Raw genomic sequence first — 18,307 nt, 5'->3', positions numbered from 1 at the left:
CTTCCGACTTTTTCTTTTTTTTAAAAAAAAATTGTTTTTGGGTTCCTTAGCTGATGATGGATTTAATTTGGCAGGTTTTTTTGATGAATCTGTTGCGGATTTGAACGGCAGGTTTTTTTGAAGAATCTTGTTGAGTATTTCACGGGTTTTGAAAATTTTTTTTCTTTCGGACAGATTTGAGCTGTTGATTTGTCATCGGACGGGTGATTACATTTACAGCAATGCTCCTAAGGACAGGATACATATGGCCCACGTACTGGTTGGGTATCACTTCGACTGTCCGACATGGATAAAAATGTCCTTTTTAAATGAGAAAAATTCATAAAATCCAGGATAATTTTACACATGACATGTACCACGCCGTTATCCTTATTAACTTGTTATACCGTAGCAAAATAAAAGGCGTCTAGCTTGATATCTGATTATACCATTATATTCGTTGTAATTAAAATCTTTATGAAAAGATATATTATAATTATATCTTAATAAAAGAAAAATATATGTTTCAGTTGTTAAAGAAATCAATGTTTCATACATTATAGCGACATGTTTCAAAATGTATTTTTACCGTGTTTCACAAAATTTACACAAATACATGCTCCAACTCTCTCTCTCCCCCCTACCGTACTATTTTATCTCTCTATTCCATTCATACATGCATCTTCAAAATAATATCTCTTCTAAACTACTTATCTGATCTACGATTCAATCACACTGTTATATTCATTGTAATTAAATCTTTACAATAAGATATCTCATGATTATATTTTTCATAAAATAAAATATATGTTTTGAACAGTTAAAACTCATTGTTTCGTTCTTGATAACGATATGTTTCAACGTGTATTTTTATTATGTTTCTCAAAATATTTAAATGTTACAATTTCTGACTTTTTACTTCACTATATATAATTTAATATTTCACTCATTATTCAACTCACGACCGTCCGATTTTTTTCAAGGAATCGCCCGATTTGTAATTTCTCCAACAATTAATTGCATATTATTTCCCCCCTCCATCTTACCTTGTTGTCACCCAAAGACCAAGAGTACTCCATCTACAAAAGAAAAAAGGCCTTCGACAATGTGAATTAACCAATGGATTAAGCAATTTACAGTAAAGCAATAAATTTAAGTAGCTGGCGGTGAATATGGAGGAACAAAAATGATAGGGTCACAAATACATGTAAGGACGTAATACGTATATATGCACCCGATACGATAGATCGGATGGTTCATATGAAATCTCCACATGACAGGTGCGCTACAAATCGCTCAGGAGGCAGCAACGAATCTATAAACTTTCACTAGTTTTGCTATACCAACAACAAATTTGCTATGCACATTGTCGACGTTTGATGTCACGATTTCGGTATTTACATAATATGTGGATCGTTGGTACTAGGATATATGCGAGATTTTAATAAAAGAGATAGGGACGAGGATTTTTATACAGGTTCAGGCCCCTGAATTGTTAGTTAATAACCCTACTCCTGTTGGCCGAAGCTGGTCGTTGTTCTTATTCAGCATAATCACACCAGTACAATATTTGGGGTAGTCTATCTAACTGTTGTCGACTTGACGGTATGAAGTGTTGACTCGTAGTCGACAACAGGGTAGCATTCCTTCTCGAATCCGCATCCGGCGAGATCAAAAACATCGCTATGTCTCTCCTGACAGTATCCGTAGACACCGTAGGGGACTAGCCATGCTTATATCTAAAGTCGATATCCGACGTCTTATCTTGGCGCATGTTGGCTTGTATGTTGACCTTGTGTCTTGATCTATTGTTCTGTCTCCCCTCTCCTTCTAGGGGGCCTTCTTTTTATACACATAGGTGTCCCCTTGTCCAAGCAGAACTAGGGAAACCAATATGGATACAATCCGAGTAGTTCTTATCGTTTCCATGTAGAACTCTATTCATCCTTCCTTATGCGGAACTCCTCCTATATCCGAAAGTTGTTTTCGTATAAGACATGGTATGTGGTGGGTCCTGCCGAGATTTAGTCAACTACTATTAAGTATATGGTATCCATAACCCTAACAGTAGCTTCCGACTTCAATGCAAATGAACAAATTCATATCCTCAACCGCAGACCTTGGAGTAACTGTTATCGAGCTCACGTGACCGTTCTCAGTGAGTTCAGAGATAACGTTAGACTTCCCTTATCAGCCTCGTGCGGGCACCGTATAGGGTTTGTCTGAGTCAATCTCCGATGTCAACCAAGAAAGTACAGAGCATGCGACTAAGTCTCCCGTTTTGCTGTAATCGAGAATTTGGATTGAAGTCAAGAAATTTTATCTCAGCGAGTATACCATCTCTTCATTCCGTATTCCTTGTCAAGATCCACCAACCGTTCTCGAGTGATCGAGAAGGCGGAGAGTCTGCGACGGAACCTTGTCAACATTTTCCGTACTCGCCTTAATCGATCTTGATATAGAACCATAGAGACATAGAGTCCTCGACAATGTCGAATAGAATTTTCCTGAAATCAATACTTAAAAAAGAATATTAGATAGAAATAGCCCCCGAGCGGACGCTCAAAGGGTGATATGTTATAATATGTATGGAAAACTAAAAATGAATTAAATTTACAAACCAATGTTTTATATATGAGCGTCTTCTCTTTTACCGACTTAGATCAGTCAGTATGTTGAGTCATACACTCTCCCTAGCCCCCAACCTTGTCATCGGAGAATCGTTCTCAGAGGATAAGGCTCTTGGACCCTTGACTTGCCTTGGTTGAAAAAGCGCTTACCCTAGCCCCAAGCCGTGAAGTTGGAAAACTCAATTTCCGACTACACGGCTTGGTTAATACGCACGGTGAGAACTCTTACATGACCAGATCTTACATGGTGGTTTGTCTCTGCATGATCCGACAAGGCCTTATCCGCTCTGGGCGTCCCTAGCCGAAGTTCCCTTAGGTTCCTCAGAGGCCTTGCCAGGATGGCGTAAAGGGATAGTAGGATTGGTTTCAACTCTAGGTGTCGTTATGGTAAGGGATCTCTGGGTAAAATACTTGGCAATATTGCGTACCTAATATCAACTTTGTTGGAGTAAAGGTAGTGGGAGAATCGCTACACCTCTAGTCGGGGACCAGGTAGTAGTCGTAACTCGACCACTTGAAGTAGAAATAGTGGGAGAAACGCTACACCGCTGGTCGAGGACCAGGTAGTAGCCGTAACTCGACCACTTAAAGTGGAAATAGTGGGAGAATCACTACACTGCTGGTTGAGAACCAAGTGCAGCCTTAACTCGATCACCTAAAGTGGAAGTAGTGGGAGAATCACTACACCGCTGGTCGAGAACCAGGTGTAGTCTTCACTCGACCACTATAATTGAAGGTAGTGGGAGTATCGCTACGCCTCTGGTCGAGAACCAGGTGTAGCCTTAACTCGACCACTAGAAGTAAATGTACGAGAGATCGCTACGATTGACTGGTTGAGAACCAGTGAGTAGGTATCTCTCGACCATTTGGAATTGGTACGAGGACCGCTACGCTGCCGGTCGAAGACCAGTCGTAGCTGTCCCTCAACCATCTGAATTCATCTGAAGTCGTGGTGCGAGGACTGCTACGCTATTGCCGTTGTCGTAGGAGTTAAGGCGCGAGAGATCGCTACGTCCTACTGGTTTGAGAACCAGGAGTAGAAGCCTCTCAATCACCTATAGGGGTGCTAAAGTTGGTTTGTTACATGTGCATCTCATGTGGCCAGCATGACTCACATACCCAACTTATAGCATATCCGGATGTCCGCTCGCAATCATGTCGGGTGATCAAGTCGACAACGTTCACGAGAAGTAAAGCTAGTGGAAGTATCGCTACACCGCTTGGTCGAAAACCAGGTGTAGCCTCAACTCGACCATGAGAAGTAGAGGTGCGAGAGATCGCTAGAGCCTACTGGTCCGAGAACCAGGAGTAGCCTCATCTCTCAGCCGATTGATGTCGTGGTGCGAGGACCACTAAGCTGCTGGTCAAAGACCATTTGTAGTCGTACCTCGACCATTTGAAGTCGTGGTGCGAGGACCGCTACACTATTGCCGTAGTCATACCTCGACCATCTGAAGTTAAGGCGCGAGAGTTGGTTTATTACATGTGCATCTCATGTGGCCAGTATGACTCACATACCCAACTTGTAGCATATCCGGATGTCCGTCCGCAATCATGTCGGGTGATCAAGCCGACATCGTTCACGAGCAATTATCCGTTAACAACCCTTTTCTCAAATAGCCCAGCCATAGCCGGTGCTATGAGATAGGTCGTCGGTCTTCGTTGGTAGGTTGGGCGCGACAACTCTGCGTTTGTCAAGAACGTTCTCGATAATGGGGTGTGCTCGACCACAACCTACTCGAGTGCTCAAATGTTCCTGAAATATATTTTTCTAGAAGGCAAGGCATATGGCAGAGAATATCGAGTATGTACTCAAAAAACTGCATGGATCTTCTAGTATTATCAGTATATAACGAGCAGATGTAAATATCAGACATTACGTAAACCGTAAACAAGCATGATTATACAGAAGAGAACAAAGCGAGCCCCCAGCGTTAGACCGTAGTTGGCCTAATATCAGAAACGCTCGCACAACACATACTATATAAAAAACATGCTCTAGGTAAACATAATAAATTATTGATCTAACAATATTGTATGATCTTGAAAAATAGGTACGATAAATTTTATATAAAATATTGCGTACCTTTGTAGATACATGCCGGATGTATCTACTAAATTAGTAGATTAATTTACGAAATCAATCTACTAAATACCTTACCGTGCTTCTGCGTGCATGGTACTGTCCCCCGTGTAAGCACCTTGTATTTTGGTCCTTTAATTGATCCATTTGCCATGTCGTCGGAACAAACAACCAGGGTGCTGCCTAGAGATTGGATCCTATAGCAAACATGAGAAGTCCTCCAATCCGACTTAGAATTTACACCAATGATCGAACAGATCCACGCCGGATTGGATCTAGCTCCCCGGTGCTCGTTTTGCTTGGTGGAGATTGATGCCGAGTTCTCCTCGACTCAGCCAGCCGATTCTTCACACAAGTCGATGCCGCACACGTGGAGGAATCGGTGTCGTATTGCTCTTGGATGCTGCCGACACAGTAGCTCTCCTCGACGACGATGGTTCCGATTCCGTCGGGGGGACGTACTCTGGTCGGGTTAGATCTCCCCACAGCCGAAGTCGTCGAGTAGCTTGTTGTTGGAGAATCCATCTCTTAAACCCATCTCGTCGAAACCTTGAAGCACCAAAAGATCCCCTACCTGACGCGCCACTGTCGACGTTTTATGTCGCGATTCCGGTATTTGCATAGTATGGGGATCGTTGGTACTAGGATATATGCGAGATTGTAATAAAAAGATGGGGACGAGGATTTTTATACAGGTTCGGGCCCCTGAATTGTCAGGTAATAACCATACTCCTGTTGGCCAAAGCCGGTCGTTGCTCTTATTCAGCATAATCACACCAGTACAATATTTGGGGTAGCTTATCTAACTGTTGTCGACTTGGCAGTATGAAGTGTTGACTCGTAGTCGACAACAGGGTAGCTTTCCTTCTCGAATCCGCATCCGGCGAGATCAAAGACAGCGCTATGTCTCTCCTGGCAGTATCCGTAGACACCGTAGGGGACTAGCCATGCTTATCTCTGAAGTCGATATCCGGCGTCTTGTCTTGGCGCATGTTGGCTTGTATGTTGACCTTGTGTCTTGATCTATTGTTCTGTCTCCCCTCTCCTTCTAGGGGGCCTTCTTTTTATACCCATAGGTGTCCTCTTGTCCAAGTAGAACTAGGGAAACCAATATGGATACAATCCGAGTAGTCCTTGTCGTTTCCATGTAGAACTCTATTCATCCTTCCTTATGCGGAACTTCTCCTATATCCGAAGGTTGTTTCCGTATAAGACATGGTATGTGGTGGGTCCTACCGAGATTTAGTCAACTACTATTAAGTATATGGTATCCATAACCCTGACACACATGCTATATTTTAATTGGATGTTAGAGAACCTAGGAATTTGTCATATTTATTGTAATGAAAGATTACCTTTTTTAATTGTTATCCTTTAATGAAAGGAAAAAGTCCAAATAATCCCCTAAACTTTGGGTGGAAGTTCATCTGACACCCTGAACTTTAAAACCGGACATTCAACCCCCTAAACTTTATAATATCGTTTATATAATAAGATGGTTTTGCATAGTGATTTTTATCTAATTTATATATAAGTTGGATGAGTTTGATCACATGTCACACACTTTGGACTTAAATCTTGACTTAAATCTTTCTTTTTTTTTTGCTCCTCATTAGCTCTCACTTACAAATAAGTACCAACATAATAACAATATGATATCACTGTATAATAATAAATTGATGACTTATAACTGATGATATGCAAATATGCTATTTTAGTTTTTTTGAAATTGTTAGTTTAAGCTTCTAAAATATGCAAAACCATCATCCATAACCACCTTAGGGGGTAGTATAGATGGCATGGGAAAGTTCAGGGGGTTGGACATCCAGTTTTAAAGTTTAGCGTGCTAGACAAACTTCCATCTAAAGTTTAGGATGGTATTTGGACTTTTTTCTTGATAAAATTTAATTCTTGGGGTCCGGATTACCGGCTTGCTCAATTGCGCCGGTTTGCTGTTTCGTCAGGGAATGAAGATTGAAAGTAGTGTCCGATGTTATTTCATTTACTTTACATGTGCTAGAGTAAACCCTAGATAAACTTTTGTAGTAATTCAAAGTGGTGGTGTGGGATTTACTTTACATGTTGATCCTTTTTTTTTTTACATATCTTTTGTTTCCTCTAATCGTAAGAAAGGGTTATAATGTCATCTTTAATATAATCAGTCATGTCCCACAGAGAGAGAGAGAGAGAGAGAGAGAGAGAGAGAGAGAGAGAGAGAGAGAGATCAAGTTTTAGTATGCATGACATGTAAATATTATACTTAATTGCATAAACAAATTTTAAGAGCTTTCAATGTCATAAAGGAATTTGCACAATCCAAATTGTGGCTGGGTTCCCAACTTCCCATGTTTACGCCACATGAAAACACAGTACAAATTAATATTCATCATAATAAGTTCCCAAACTAATTTTCTTTCGTTATGAGAGGCTGAGAGCAATAAGATACTTCTAGTAGTGACATAATACAGAGTTATACGCTTTGGTGCCTGAAATTGCCCCAATCCTGGAGCACAAAGTGTTCAAGATGACACAAAGTGGAAATATTACAGATTCCTCAAAATTGCTCAAATACAAAATACAAACACAAACCAAAAGAAGAATATAAACCATTCACACTACTCTGCAGTTGAATCGGAAGTACTCATGAATCCACCTAAGAAGCCAGCACCATTGCAGCTACCGCACAAGATTTCCCGCTTTCCTCTGTATAATTTTGAATGAATTTGCATAAGAAAACATAAATATGACGTAATTCTAATTGAGACGTATGCTTAATCAACTACTTGTAATGGGCCAAGATTTCTTTCTACCTGCAAAGCCAGCATAATGCTCCAGCTTTAAATCGGCCGTTGAAGTGATCGACAGAATTTACCCCATCTCCCTTGCACTGGTTGCACACTATTGCACCTGTTATTTTACCATGAGAGTTACAAGTTACAACCAAAACATGGCTGACACAAATTGACACAATGTAAGGAAGCACATAACTATTTTAGCAAGTGCCCCAACAAAATACAATGGCCAACCTCTCTGTCGACACGTAGAGTTGAATTCTAGATCACAAATTATCAAATTTCAAACAAAATCCAAATTTTTTTATGGTAAGAGTATAAAAAAATCGGTGCTATAAGTATTGTGGGAACAAGTAACAGAACACACAATCAACCCTTTTGTGTAACACCTACAGGGTTTTCTTGACAGTTTCTGCACTGAGGAAATCCACTGTGAAAAGAGTCCAAACCCAATCAGGAAACAATAGAACGGTCCGGAGGGTTTCAAACTAATTTCCACTACAGTTATATTGTCTCCACTTTCAATAATTCAGATAATGAGCTAACAGACTTAGAACAGTACATGCATATAGTGGACACAAAATGAAAATTAAAACATGTAACTTTGAAGAACCTCTACTTCTACTAATTTTAGACAAAAGGAAACTCACCGTTTCCTTCGCAGTCCTGGCAGACAAGGCTGCTTCCCTTCGGAGGACTCTTTTCGGTCTGATCATTTTCTGTGGCCTGTGTAGATGAACACTTTAAAACATTAGAAGATAAAACAAAGAAAGAGAACTAAAAACTTGTAAACATATTGCTCGCTCATTCCATATGTAAAATAAGGGGGGATATAAATGAGAAGTTTATGCGACAACTTAATCATGCGATCATATTTCTCTGTGGCAGACTAAAATGTTGTTCTTGTATACTACATATTGTTGTGCAGAAGATGGATATTATCAACGTCAAGTTGTACTATTTATACTGTCAAAATCGAAGAAAGTTTTGCAATTGTCACATAAATTTCTCTTTGCAATGAAGAAAAATATATGGAATCTGTTCCACTGTCAAAATATTTTTGCCTTTACTCTACATGACAGAAAACGAAGGATAAAAGTGAAAAAAATCATCCATGTTCTGCACAAAGTTTTAATATGTGAATACAGAGAAAACATCAGATACACCTAGACAAGGATTCCTCTCCAAATCCATCAATTCCTACTACAACCTGTGGGCAATTCATCAGCCACATGCTCAACCAAGTTCAACTGAATCATCACCACCCTATTATGTGGTCAATCAGTGTACTAGTGCTAGTACTCAATTAAAAAAAGGAAAATCAACAGAGGAGGAGATATGATATGAGCCAAAACGTTTACAGAGACGAAAGGGCAAAGAGGCAGAGTAGGAGTTTGCAGACCTTGGTCTTGACGGACTGGAACCTGGAGAAGCGAGAGACGGGCCGGAGAAAGGAGGCAGCGAGCGGGGAAGGGGCGGGTTTGAGGAGGAGCGGAGGGGAGGCGGCGGTCGCCGTGAGGCTCGAGGTGGCCGCCATTTGGGAGCAGCGAGCGAGAGACCGAGCGAGCGAGAGCGAGGAGAGGAGAGATGGACGGCCAAAAGGGAAGTGGAGGCCAATCCACTCTGATAAGGAGACGCAAAACAAAAGGAGGCAAAAACCTTTCTTGCAGACTCACCCCTTCGGAAGTGCGGTTTTGCAGGAAGATCCATCACAGGCAACGGGGCTGCACCCGTCGGGTGGTAGCATCCCGTCCCCGTCCCCGTCCCCGGTGTGAAGAAAACCTTCCGCCCCCATCCCCATCCACGTTGCCGCCCTCCTCTGCGCCGCTGCCGTTCGCGTCACCGGCCGCCGCGCACTCGTCTTCCTCTGCGTCGGCCTCCTGCTCCAGCTCCTCCCTCTCCCCTCCCCCAGCGCCACGTCGCCCATAGCCGCCATCACCGCCGCCCACCGCCTAAGCACTGCGGGCCTTGCAGAGCAGAGAAGGGAGAGAGAGATGATGAAGGGAGAGAAGAGGTGAAAAAGAGAGATGATGTGGCCACACTAACATGTGGGGCCCACGCCGACTCAGCCGCCACGTCGGTTGAAATCGGTTTCAAAACTAAAGGACCTAAAATGAAAAAAATGAACGGTTTTGTAAGTTGAGGGTTGTCATATATATGAGTTTTGTGGTTTGGGGATGATTTTGTAACTCAATGACAAGTTGAGGGACCTTCGGTATACATATTGCTGTTGGGCTATTATTTCTGAGTATATGGCATGGTACTTTCTCATGACCCAACATATCTCGGGGGGCCCATGGGGATATGGGGCCGGGATTAGTGGAAAGCTTCCGACCCCGGCCCACCCGATGGACCTTGATTCTAGCTGTTTCCGGCCCCAAGGGGGATGAATTCACCCCGTTAGCTCACCCTAATAGAGGAATTCCCCGCCGGGGAATAGGGATCGGGGGCCATGCCACCCGTCTGGAGGGTTTGTACTTTGTGGTAGGAGAGTGAAAAATCAAAGCAAAAGTTCTTTTGTCAACTCACTCAGTAGTACTAGGCACTGCTTGATTGCCACCTCTGAAATTGTCTTCCCCTGTGATAAAAATACACCTGTAATACTCTCTTGTTGTCCATAATTTCCATGGTAATCAAGTGCTTTGTGCACAAAACATTTAAATAAAGACAACAACAAAGAAGAGAAGACGTAATAAATCACAATGATTTGCTACGCCATCGCAAGGGGGCACAGCGCAAGTACAGCGGCGTCGTGACTTGCGCACTTGCTCACGTACAGGAAGTGCACACCCCCACCTATATGTGGAACGATGCCAGGCAGCCGTCCTCATCCTCATGGATTGACACATCGGTGCAGGCACACACATTTTAATGTCATGAAGCTTTCTCTTTTGGCACGATCTTTTGGTGAGAGGATAAATCTCGTTTTGATCAAATGTGATGTTTGGAAAGTGGCTATTAACTAAAACAAGTCCAAGACTACAAGACACCATGCAATCGCTACACTGAAAATGACGTTGTACCAACCATGACATGCATTTGATGATTTCTAAAGTGCAAACAAGAGAACATTACAATAGTGAGCTAAGATATAATCTGAATATTGTGATTAGTAATAAAGCACAAATAAATAGATGTGATTGAAGTGATACATCTAACCAACCAGATAAATCTACACAACAATTATTGGGGGTTCTAAATTACTCCTCAACTAAACAACCGAGGACTAGAGATAAGGTGTATCGCACACAAAATTCAACTAGACAAAATCCAATTGTTTTAGATGATGTATATTTATAGAGGAAACATAAGGCTAAGGCTACATATGTGTTCAAGTTCATGGAGGTGGAGAGAAGCACTTCCGGTATGAGCCTTATCTATTACAAGGTCTAAGGCCTAAGCCTTATTTCGATGATTCTCGTCGATCTAGAATCAAGTTTGATGTGTTTGAAAGGTGACGATATAAAATTTCCCAAATCAGAGTCGAAATGAAGGTGTAATGTTCGTTTAAAGTCACTGCTGTCCTAGTAGACTAAACCAGGTTAAAAAAACTCACAATACTAAACCAGGTTAAAAAAAACTCACTATGTTTAATATCATACTTCCTCTGTCTTAATATAAGTGTAACATAATACAGATGTAATATATTTTAGAACTCTAAACAACCGATTCATAATCTTAGGATATATCACATCTGCACTAGGTTGCATTTATATTAGGACCAAGACAACCTGTCCAGATTCACTGTACTATATTATGTCCCATCCAAATATTAGGTTGAGTATTTTTTATTTTTTTTGAGACGGAGGGGTACCAAATTGCTGCCTGACAAGGTCGCAGCTAGTACCATGTGATGACCTTTTTGACATGTTTTTTAGGACGCACTATTATGAGATAGTTGCTGGATCATTTTGAATGAGGTTAATGAGAGATAGTTGCTGGATCATTGAGGCAAGTCCTTACTAGCTGCTAAAGCAATAATGCGCCTCAGCAATGCTTGACAAATATTGCTCTCCCATTTGATGTTTGGTCCCATCCAAATATCCAGCGAGCGCACTTCATTGCTATCTTCCAGTACCTGACAATACCATGCCAAACAGATTAAAAAAAAAAGGTGGGCATCTGAGATACTGATACTACAATTTGGCTGCCAGCAAAATGTTATACCACCAGGAATTGTAACCGAGAAACAAGGTTAGCCTTCAGGTAATAAATTGTGATGCTCAAGAAGAATCGGCAGTCCAACATGGCCAAACAACCCAAGCAGCTCATGGGAACTCAATGATCCGAAGCATGAATAATCAAATGAATTGGTCATCTCTACAGAACCGATTAATGTCAAACGCATCAACATTTACGTCGAGCAGCAAAATGTTGACCAAGTGACCGTACCTTCACTGTATGTCCATACAAGATGCAAATGTAATATCATAGTTCAAGACAGTACGGGAAATCTTAATATTACAAGCTACATCTTGCTTCAACAGCCACCTTAACTAGATTGTTTGATGGTCATGCAATAAGACTATGATCTAATAGCTTCCATCATTCCTACTACTGGGAGCAGCACGCCTGTCACCTCGACCCTTGCCTAGGTATGTAGCACCTCCAGGTATGTAACCACGGCCACGGCCACGGCCACGGCCACGACCACGGACATCATCTAAATTGTTGGGTCGCCCCCTCCCTGCATAGGGATCAGCATACAAGTCTGGTCGACCTCCACCTGTGAAAGAACCCTTCAGCCTGCCTCCTGCAGGGGATCTGCTCCGGTCCCGCATATTGTGCCCCCAGTTATCCCGAGGAGACACTGATCGCCGCCGACTCCTCTCAAGATACATATCATCATGTGGGCGCTCCCTTGGGTTGTAGTCTTCAGCTGAAGACCAGTCATGCTTTACACGGTCCCTCAACTGACGATCACCACGGAAGCCCATTCTTTCCCTTTGCACTGGATCTGCATACCGTCCTGCATGATCTGGAGGTGATCGAGCTGGATAACCCTTAGGGTCACTTCCCCGACCACGGGGTGGTAACCCGTACCTGGCCATCTCTCTTGGAGGGGCCCGATCACTTGGACCAAGATTCCTTGCAGGTCCACGTGGAGGATTGATGTAATCTCTGTGAGGACTGTGGCCAGGCTCACATACTTCTCGTGAATAGCGATACTTGTTGCAGTTGTTACAGTGAGTTCGCCGAGCAAAATTAAGATTTCCACAGCTGAAATAAAAAGCAACAACAAATTTCAAAGAAGATTTAAGAAACTAGAGAAGACATTCAGAAGAAAACATTTACAAAAATGATAAGATAAAAAAAATGACATACTTGGGATTCTGGCATATCCAATCGCCTTCTCTTGGCGAAAGATTTGGATCATTCCTGTGAACATATTCTCCATCAATATTAATGAACTCCTTTCCAGGAGCACCAGAGCCCCTCCCATATGATCTGCCTCCTCTTCCATATGGTGGAGAACCATCTCGGAACCTCGCGACTCCTCTACCACCACCTTGATATCCATGAGCATAACGTGGACCAAAAGTATCATCAAAACTTCTGTTTTCTGGTCTGTGTTGGCGCTGAGGTGAAAGGCCTGCATGCATGCCATATCCTGAAAAGGAAGTAATAACAGTTCAAAATAAGTATTAGTGGACATTAAAGAGTACTATCAAGCAAAGAAATTCTTACACCAGCCACATTGGATTGAAATAGGCAACCCCTTCCGGAGAACCACTTTCAAGTTTCAACATAGTTACTATCCACACACCAAAAGTTTATTGATGAGGCAAGCATTTCTTAAGATTAGCTCATACCCTTGTAACTGCAGCTCAACCCAAAAAACAAAATAACCTCTCCATGGTTCAGAACATGTAGTTAATAACTATACATCCAGGGGCTGGAATTTGATGCTTCTAAGGAAAATATTATTTCCTTGTGTCATAATAAAATCCCCAGTGTCATGTAAGGTCAAAAGGCATCTCAAACATTCAACCGGTCAATTCTTATGCCCAAAGAACTCAATCGGTGTAGGTTGCGAATAGTATCTCAATTGGTAAAACCATGCTGTCACACAATAAGGTAGCTTCTCCCTTGACATCGATTCAGATAAGGTTGTGTGACCTTATCATGTTTTACTTAGCTAAATCCTCCACAAAGAGCTAAAGGAAAGATCCTATGTGAAGAGTAAAAAAGTAGCATTGCAACAAACATCCTATGCTACTCTTTACCAAATCTTTTCCTCAAAGGTTACTTAGTTGCCTATCCATTTCAATTTTCTCCTGACCATACTTAAACATAAGGTCCTGGAGAAAAGTTGTCTTTAGACAATGAAATACCAATTCCCCACAAAGAGAAATGAGATGGTTCATCCAGGCAATATGGAAATCCCTTATGCCAGATAATCTTTTCAGTTCAAGAAATCGACAGTACTTCTCACTGATTTGTTCAAAACTATTCTTTGCATCATCCAGGTACCTTCTTTCTCAACAACTGTGCCCCATCCCCACAACATGTTGGGAAGATGATCAGCAAAAGCCTGTACTGATCCAATCCTACATCCAAAACAGACCCTGTCACTTATCATCATTATGCAACCACAAGGTCAACTCACAAGCACTCAAACAAGGAGCTGGCCTGTACTGACAATTGTTTGCAGCAAGGGATAACTTCTCCTGTTCACATCGTAAGTCTCTCCATATCCATTACCCAAATTAACTTACAAGGCAATCCCAAAACACTAGCATTTAAACCACAGCTTCCCCAATCTATGTCAAGTCAATCTCAACTCCTTTATCTAGAGAAGCTCATATGGAGTTGGTCAAGACTAACAATCCGATAGCAGCAAGGTACAATTTTTCATGTTTATGCCAACAACGTTACTTGATATCCCTGTTTCAAGTTAACTTCATCAAACTTGTACTCATAGTTATTGGATAACTCTGAATCTGGAGACTGTAAACCACAACTGCATAGATACACCTCAAGTCCATCTCAGCCCTTCATTGTCTTGCTACCATTATACCTCCAACATATCCAGGATTTACTAATTGCAGATAGTTGCTTTTCACATATAAAATTGCATCAGCGCACAAGCAGAATAGATGCCAAAAACAAAACTAAATCATCAAGCAGCCAATATTGTATTTCAACAAGAAAGCATCATCACTAATATCCCATCTTGAAAAGTAACGTCACCCTAGCCAGCCAAGTTGGATACTGTTAAAGAACAGCAAATTCCACACTCCCTTTGATATTTAGTGGAGCTTGCAGTGCTTGGCCATTACACTGAACATCCAAGCCAGCAAACAATTAGAAAATATCTATAATTTCTTGAAGCATGTCAGGAAGGTTTATACATCCACATTCTGTTCATTATTTTTCTAGATAAGAGGATTCAAAGATGAAAACAAAATATTTCCAACATAATAGGCCTATATGTAACAAAACTATTTAGCTAGTACATCAAAGGAGGAGACAGAATTGAACTTCAGGAAGTGCGGTGAAATGTTGGTTATGTCATACTGAACATACCACTTGATTTAAAAATGAAAGAAAAGAAAACAAGGATATGATAAAGTAGAAAAAAAATCACACATTATATTTGGTGATGAGTGATGACAACGTCACAACGAATAAAAACCTAAATCAATCAAATGCAGACAAAAATATCTGAACATAGTGATTTAACTCCTGTTGAATGATCACAAAAAGAAGCATTTTATGCAATCAACTGCTCAAACCCAACAATATATATCTGTGGTGATATAGGGAAAACAATACAAAGCGAATAAATTAATGCTAAAGAGATCTTTGCCCAAGTTATATATGGCACTTGTCAATGAGGAATCATCTGTGATATTGCAAGTGAGACACAGATACCAGAAAGAGAATTTCTTTCAGCTACAACAACTATCGTCGAATTGGAGCGCACATAAGAAAATTACAGTTTACAACAACTAATTGCTTGAAATAAATAAGTGATAAATTGATAACATATCTAGGGCACACATAAGTTGTGTAATTGATCAATGAATAGGTAGCTCCAGACTTGCACACTGTCTGAGGCATATTTTCAATAGACATAGTTTTTTTTGAAGGAATGCACAAAAGATGTATTAAGAAGGAGATAGTTTTGACAGTTTGACAACCAGCCATGAAACATGCCAGCCCAAGATCCCAACTACTTTACGACCTAGGCGGAAACAACCGCACCTAGATGACCAACCAGGGGAGCTCAATAGACAGTTCATATGCTAAAATCAAGCTTTCTGGTACCTAACACAAAGAAACTCTTTCATCGAAACAAGAAACTAGTAAATCCAATAAACAAGTCAGATTATACATGCATCATCATACATATAATCAGATAGCTCTCAATGGTCGAGATCTTGGATAGGGAATCATAAATATCTCGTGTACCAGCATTTGAGTTTATATTAAATCATCTAGTCCACAAACAGAAATAAACCATGGCATGTAAATTGCGGTAGCAGCAGAGAACGCTAAAAAAATAATTTAAAAAATAAATGGGGAATCTAGGGTTTTGAACAGACCTTGCAGCTCGTGGTAGGGGCGCGGGTGCCGAGGCTGGAAATCAGGCGGCGTCAGGCGGCGCGTGGGTGGCGGGCTCAAGCGGCGACGCTGTGGCGGCGGACTCCCAGGAGGACGCCTCCTAGCCAGCAGCGGCGGCGGGGGCGAGCGGCGCCTCTCCCTCTCCGGCGGCGAGAGGTCGCGCCGTCGGCGGGGGAGCGAGGACCCGCGATGGCGGCCCGGCGCACCGGCGGCGGGGGTCGGGGACGAGCGCGCCGCTGCCGCGGCGGCATCCGGGGAGGAGGAGGAGGCGCCATCCCCCTCGCGCGGCGAGGGCTTGACGACGAGGCTGCTGAGGGGGGCCCGAGCGGGGGGAGGCGGCGGCGGCTGCAGCGCGGCGTCGGCGTCGGCGTCGGTCTCGGACTCCGGCTCCGGCTCCGGCTCCAGCTCGCTCCGGTGTGGAGAGTAGTCCACCGCCTCCTCCTCCTCCTCGTCGTCGACGTCGTCTCCTCTGCCGCGGGGCCGCATCTTCTCTGAGACTCTGACTCTCGGAATGGAATGCGATGGGTGTTGCGGCGTTTCTAGGGTTCGACTAGCCGAAAGCCCAATAGGCCCGAGAGAAAATTGGAAATTTAACTATTTGCCATTGCTAGGTTTGGAAAATACCTTTTTTTAAAAAAAATTGGATTCACAAAAATGACATTGGAGAGAGAATTTCTTAAGGCTATTCAGAGTACCATAGTTATGGGCTCAAAAGCACCCAAGAACCATGGTAGAAACATGCTTCACAATGCATCTTACTTTATAGTGGGTCCCACCAATGTCTTCCCCCTCACTTTTCATCTCCCCTCTTCTCTCTCATGCGTCTCACATTGGCGAAGGAACCGGGACCAAGCGGAGCAGTGGCAACAGCGCGGGGCAGTGGGGCGGCGGGACGACACGAGCGGCAACGGTACCGGGCAACGGCAGCCTGACCAGCAATGATATTAGGCGGCGAGACGCCACGAGTGGCGATGGCGTTGAGTGGTCCGAGCGGTGGCGACGGCATCAAGCGGTGGGGCGGCCCAAGCGGCAACAGCGCTGGGCGGCGGGGCGTCATGAGCGGCGACGGCGCTGGCTGCTGATCGAGCTCGGCGGCTCCGAATCAACGACGAGCTCCTCCATGTGGCCAACCCCTTCTCTTCTCCTCTGTCGGGCTAGATCCGGCTCGACTGCTGATCTGTCCTCGTCTTCCTCGTGTTCTCCACTCCCCTGCCCTCTCCGCAACGCGGTTGGGGCGGCGAGCTCCTTCGCTTCCCCACTGACTTTTGCTAGTCAAGGGGCTCCTCGGCGGCGGCGCGGAGTGGAAGGCTTCAGAGCCACCGTCAATCTTCCATAGCTTCCACACTCACACTCTCTCTCCTTTTCCCAACAGTATAGCGGTTGCACCTGTGCTTTTTACATGCTTTCCAAGCCAAGAACGAGTGACCAATTTAGCTATGCGGTTTTCACAGGGCTTCGCATGTGGAGGATCTGACACCGAATATGCAGTTCCTCACACTTAGGTTGAACGCCATGGAGGCTCATTGTGAACACCCTAAGAGCAAGGACGAGAGAGGATTTGAAAAATAAAGAGGGTTGGCTCTTATACAAGAGCTAATTATTTACATACTTTAAGATTAATACATTAAATACATAGGTGAAAGATAGAGAGAGGAGAAGAAAAATAGAGATAACCTTATAGCTCATTTATTAATATTATATATGTTAACTCTAATATGAGATATAAGTTCATAATTGACTCTACTATTAAACTTGCGCTAACTATTTGCCACTTTTACCTTGTTGGCGTGCTAGCGTGGCTGCTAGCGTGGAAAAGCAACGTTGACCGCACAAGTTAGTCTCTCAATCTGACCCTCACCTTCAACCTCCGGATGTAGCCGACCATCAGGTGGCGGCTGCGGGGTGCGGCGGAGCCGGAACAAGCGTCGGTGGTACCAGATCGAGAGGTGGAGGAAGGGTATAGCACCCTGCGAGAAGCAACACTCATCAATGGAAAAAAAAAAGAAGCTGAGCTGGAGGCCGGAGCCAGGAGGTTCTTAAGGAGCACACCTGCATTTTAATTTCCTTCTTTATTCTATATGAAAGAACACACTAGCTAGTGACGCAACCAATACGGCAATACTAATCAATCCACTTCTTCCTTGATAGTACTCCATACTATTTCTTCCCGGCAAGAGAAGGCCAAGCATCCGGCCAACGCCCTCGCTGGCAGCAGCTGTCTCCTGAGGCCCTCCAGTAGCGAGGAAGATCTC

At 43.1% G+C, this 18,307-nt stretch overlaps 2 protein-coding genes across 2 annotated transcripts; both read right to left on the bottom strand.

Annotated features, from left to right (window-relative positions):
- Nucleotides 1–7,074: 7,074 nt before the first annotated feature.
- Nucleotides 7,075–9,100, bottom strand: LOC127775783 (protein BUNDLE SHEATH DEFECTIVE 2, chloroplastic). The gene is made up of 4 exons (XM_052302079.1): nucleotides 8,887–9,100; nucleotides 8,135–8,210; nucleotides 7,503–7,599; nucleotides 7,075–7,395 (listed from the first exon to the last, which is right to left on the bottom strand). The coding sequence occupies exons 1-4, from the start codon at nucleotides 9,019–9,021 to the stop codon at nucleotides 7,308–7,310; spliced, it is 396 nt and encodes a 131-aa protein (XP_052158039.1). The 5' UTR covers nucleotides 9,022–9,100; the 3' UTR covers nucleotides 7,075–7,307.
- A 2,716-nt stretch (nucleotides 9,101–11,816) lies between these two features.
- LOC127776718 (uncharacterized) lies at nucleotides 11,817–16,576 on the bottom strand. Its single transcript, XM_052303242.1, has 3 exons — nucleotides 16,037–16,576; nucleotides 12,810–13,095; nucleotides 11,817–12,704 (listed from the first exon to the last, which is right to left on the bottom strand). The coding sequence occupies exons 1-3, from the start codon at nucleotides 16,539–16,541 to the stop codon at nucleotides 12,017–12,019; spliced, it is 1,479 nt and encodes a 492-aa protein (XP_052159202.1). The 5' UTR covers nucleotides 16,542–16,576; the 3' UTR covers nucleotides 11,817–12,016.
- Between the last annotated feature and the right edge of the window lie 1,731 nt (nucleotides 16,577–18,307).

This window comes from Oryza glaberrima, chromosome 6 (assembly GCF_000147395.1).
Source record: "Oryza glaberrima chromosome 6, OglaRS2, whole genome shotgun sequence".
Taxonomy (NCBI): Eukaryota; Viridiplantae; Streptophyta; class Magnoliopsida; order Poales; family Poaceae; genus Oryza; species Oryza glaberrima.
The sequence above is the reverse complement of the archived record's forward strand: the minus strand, read 5'-3'. Positions and strand labels throughout refer to the sequence as shown.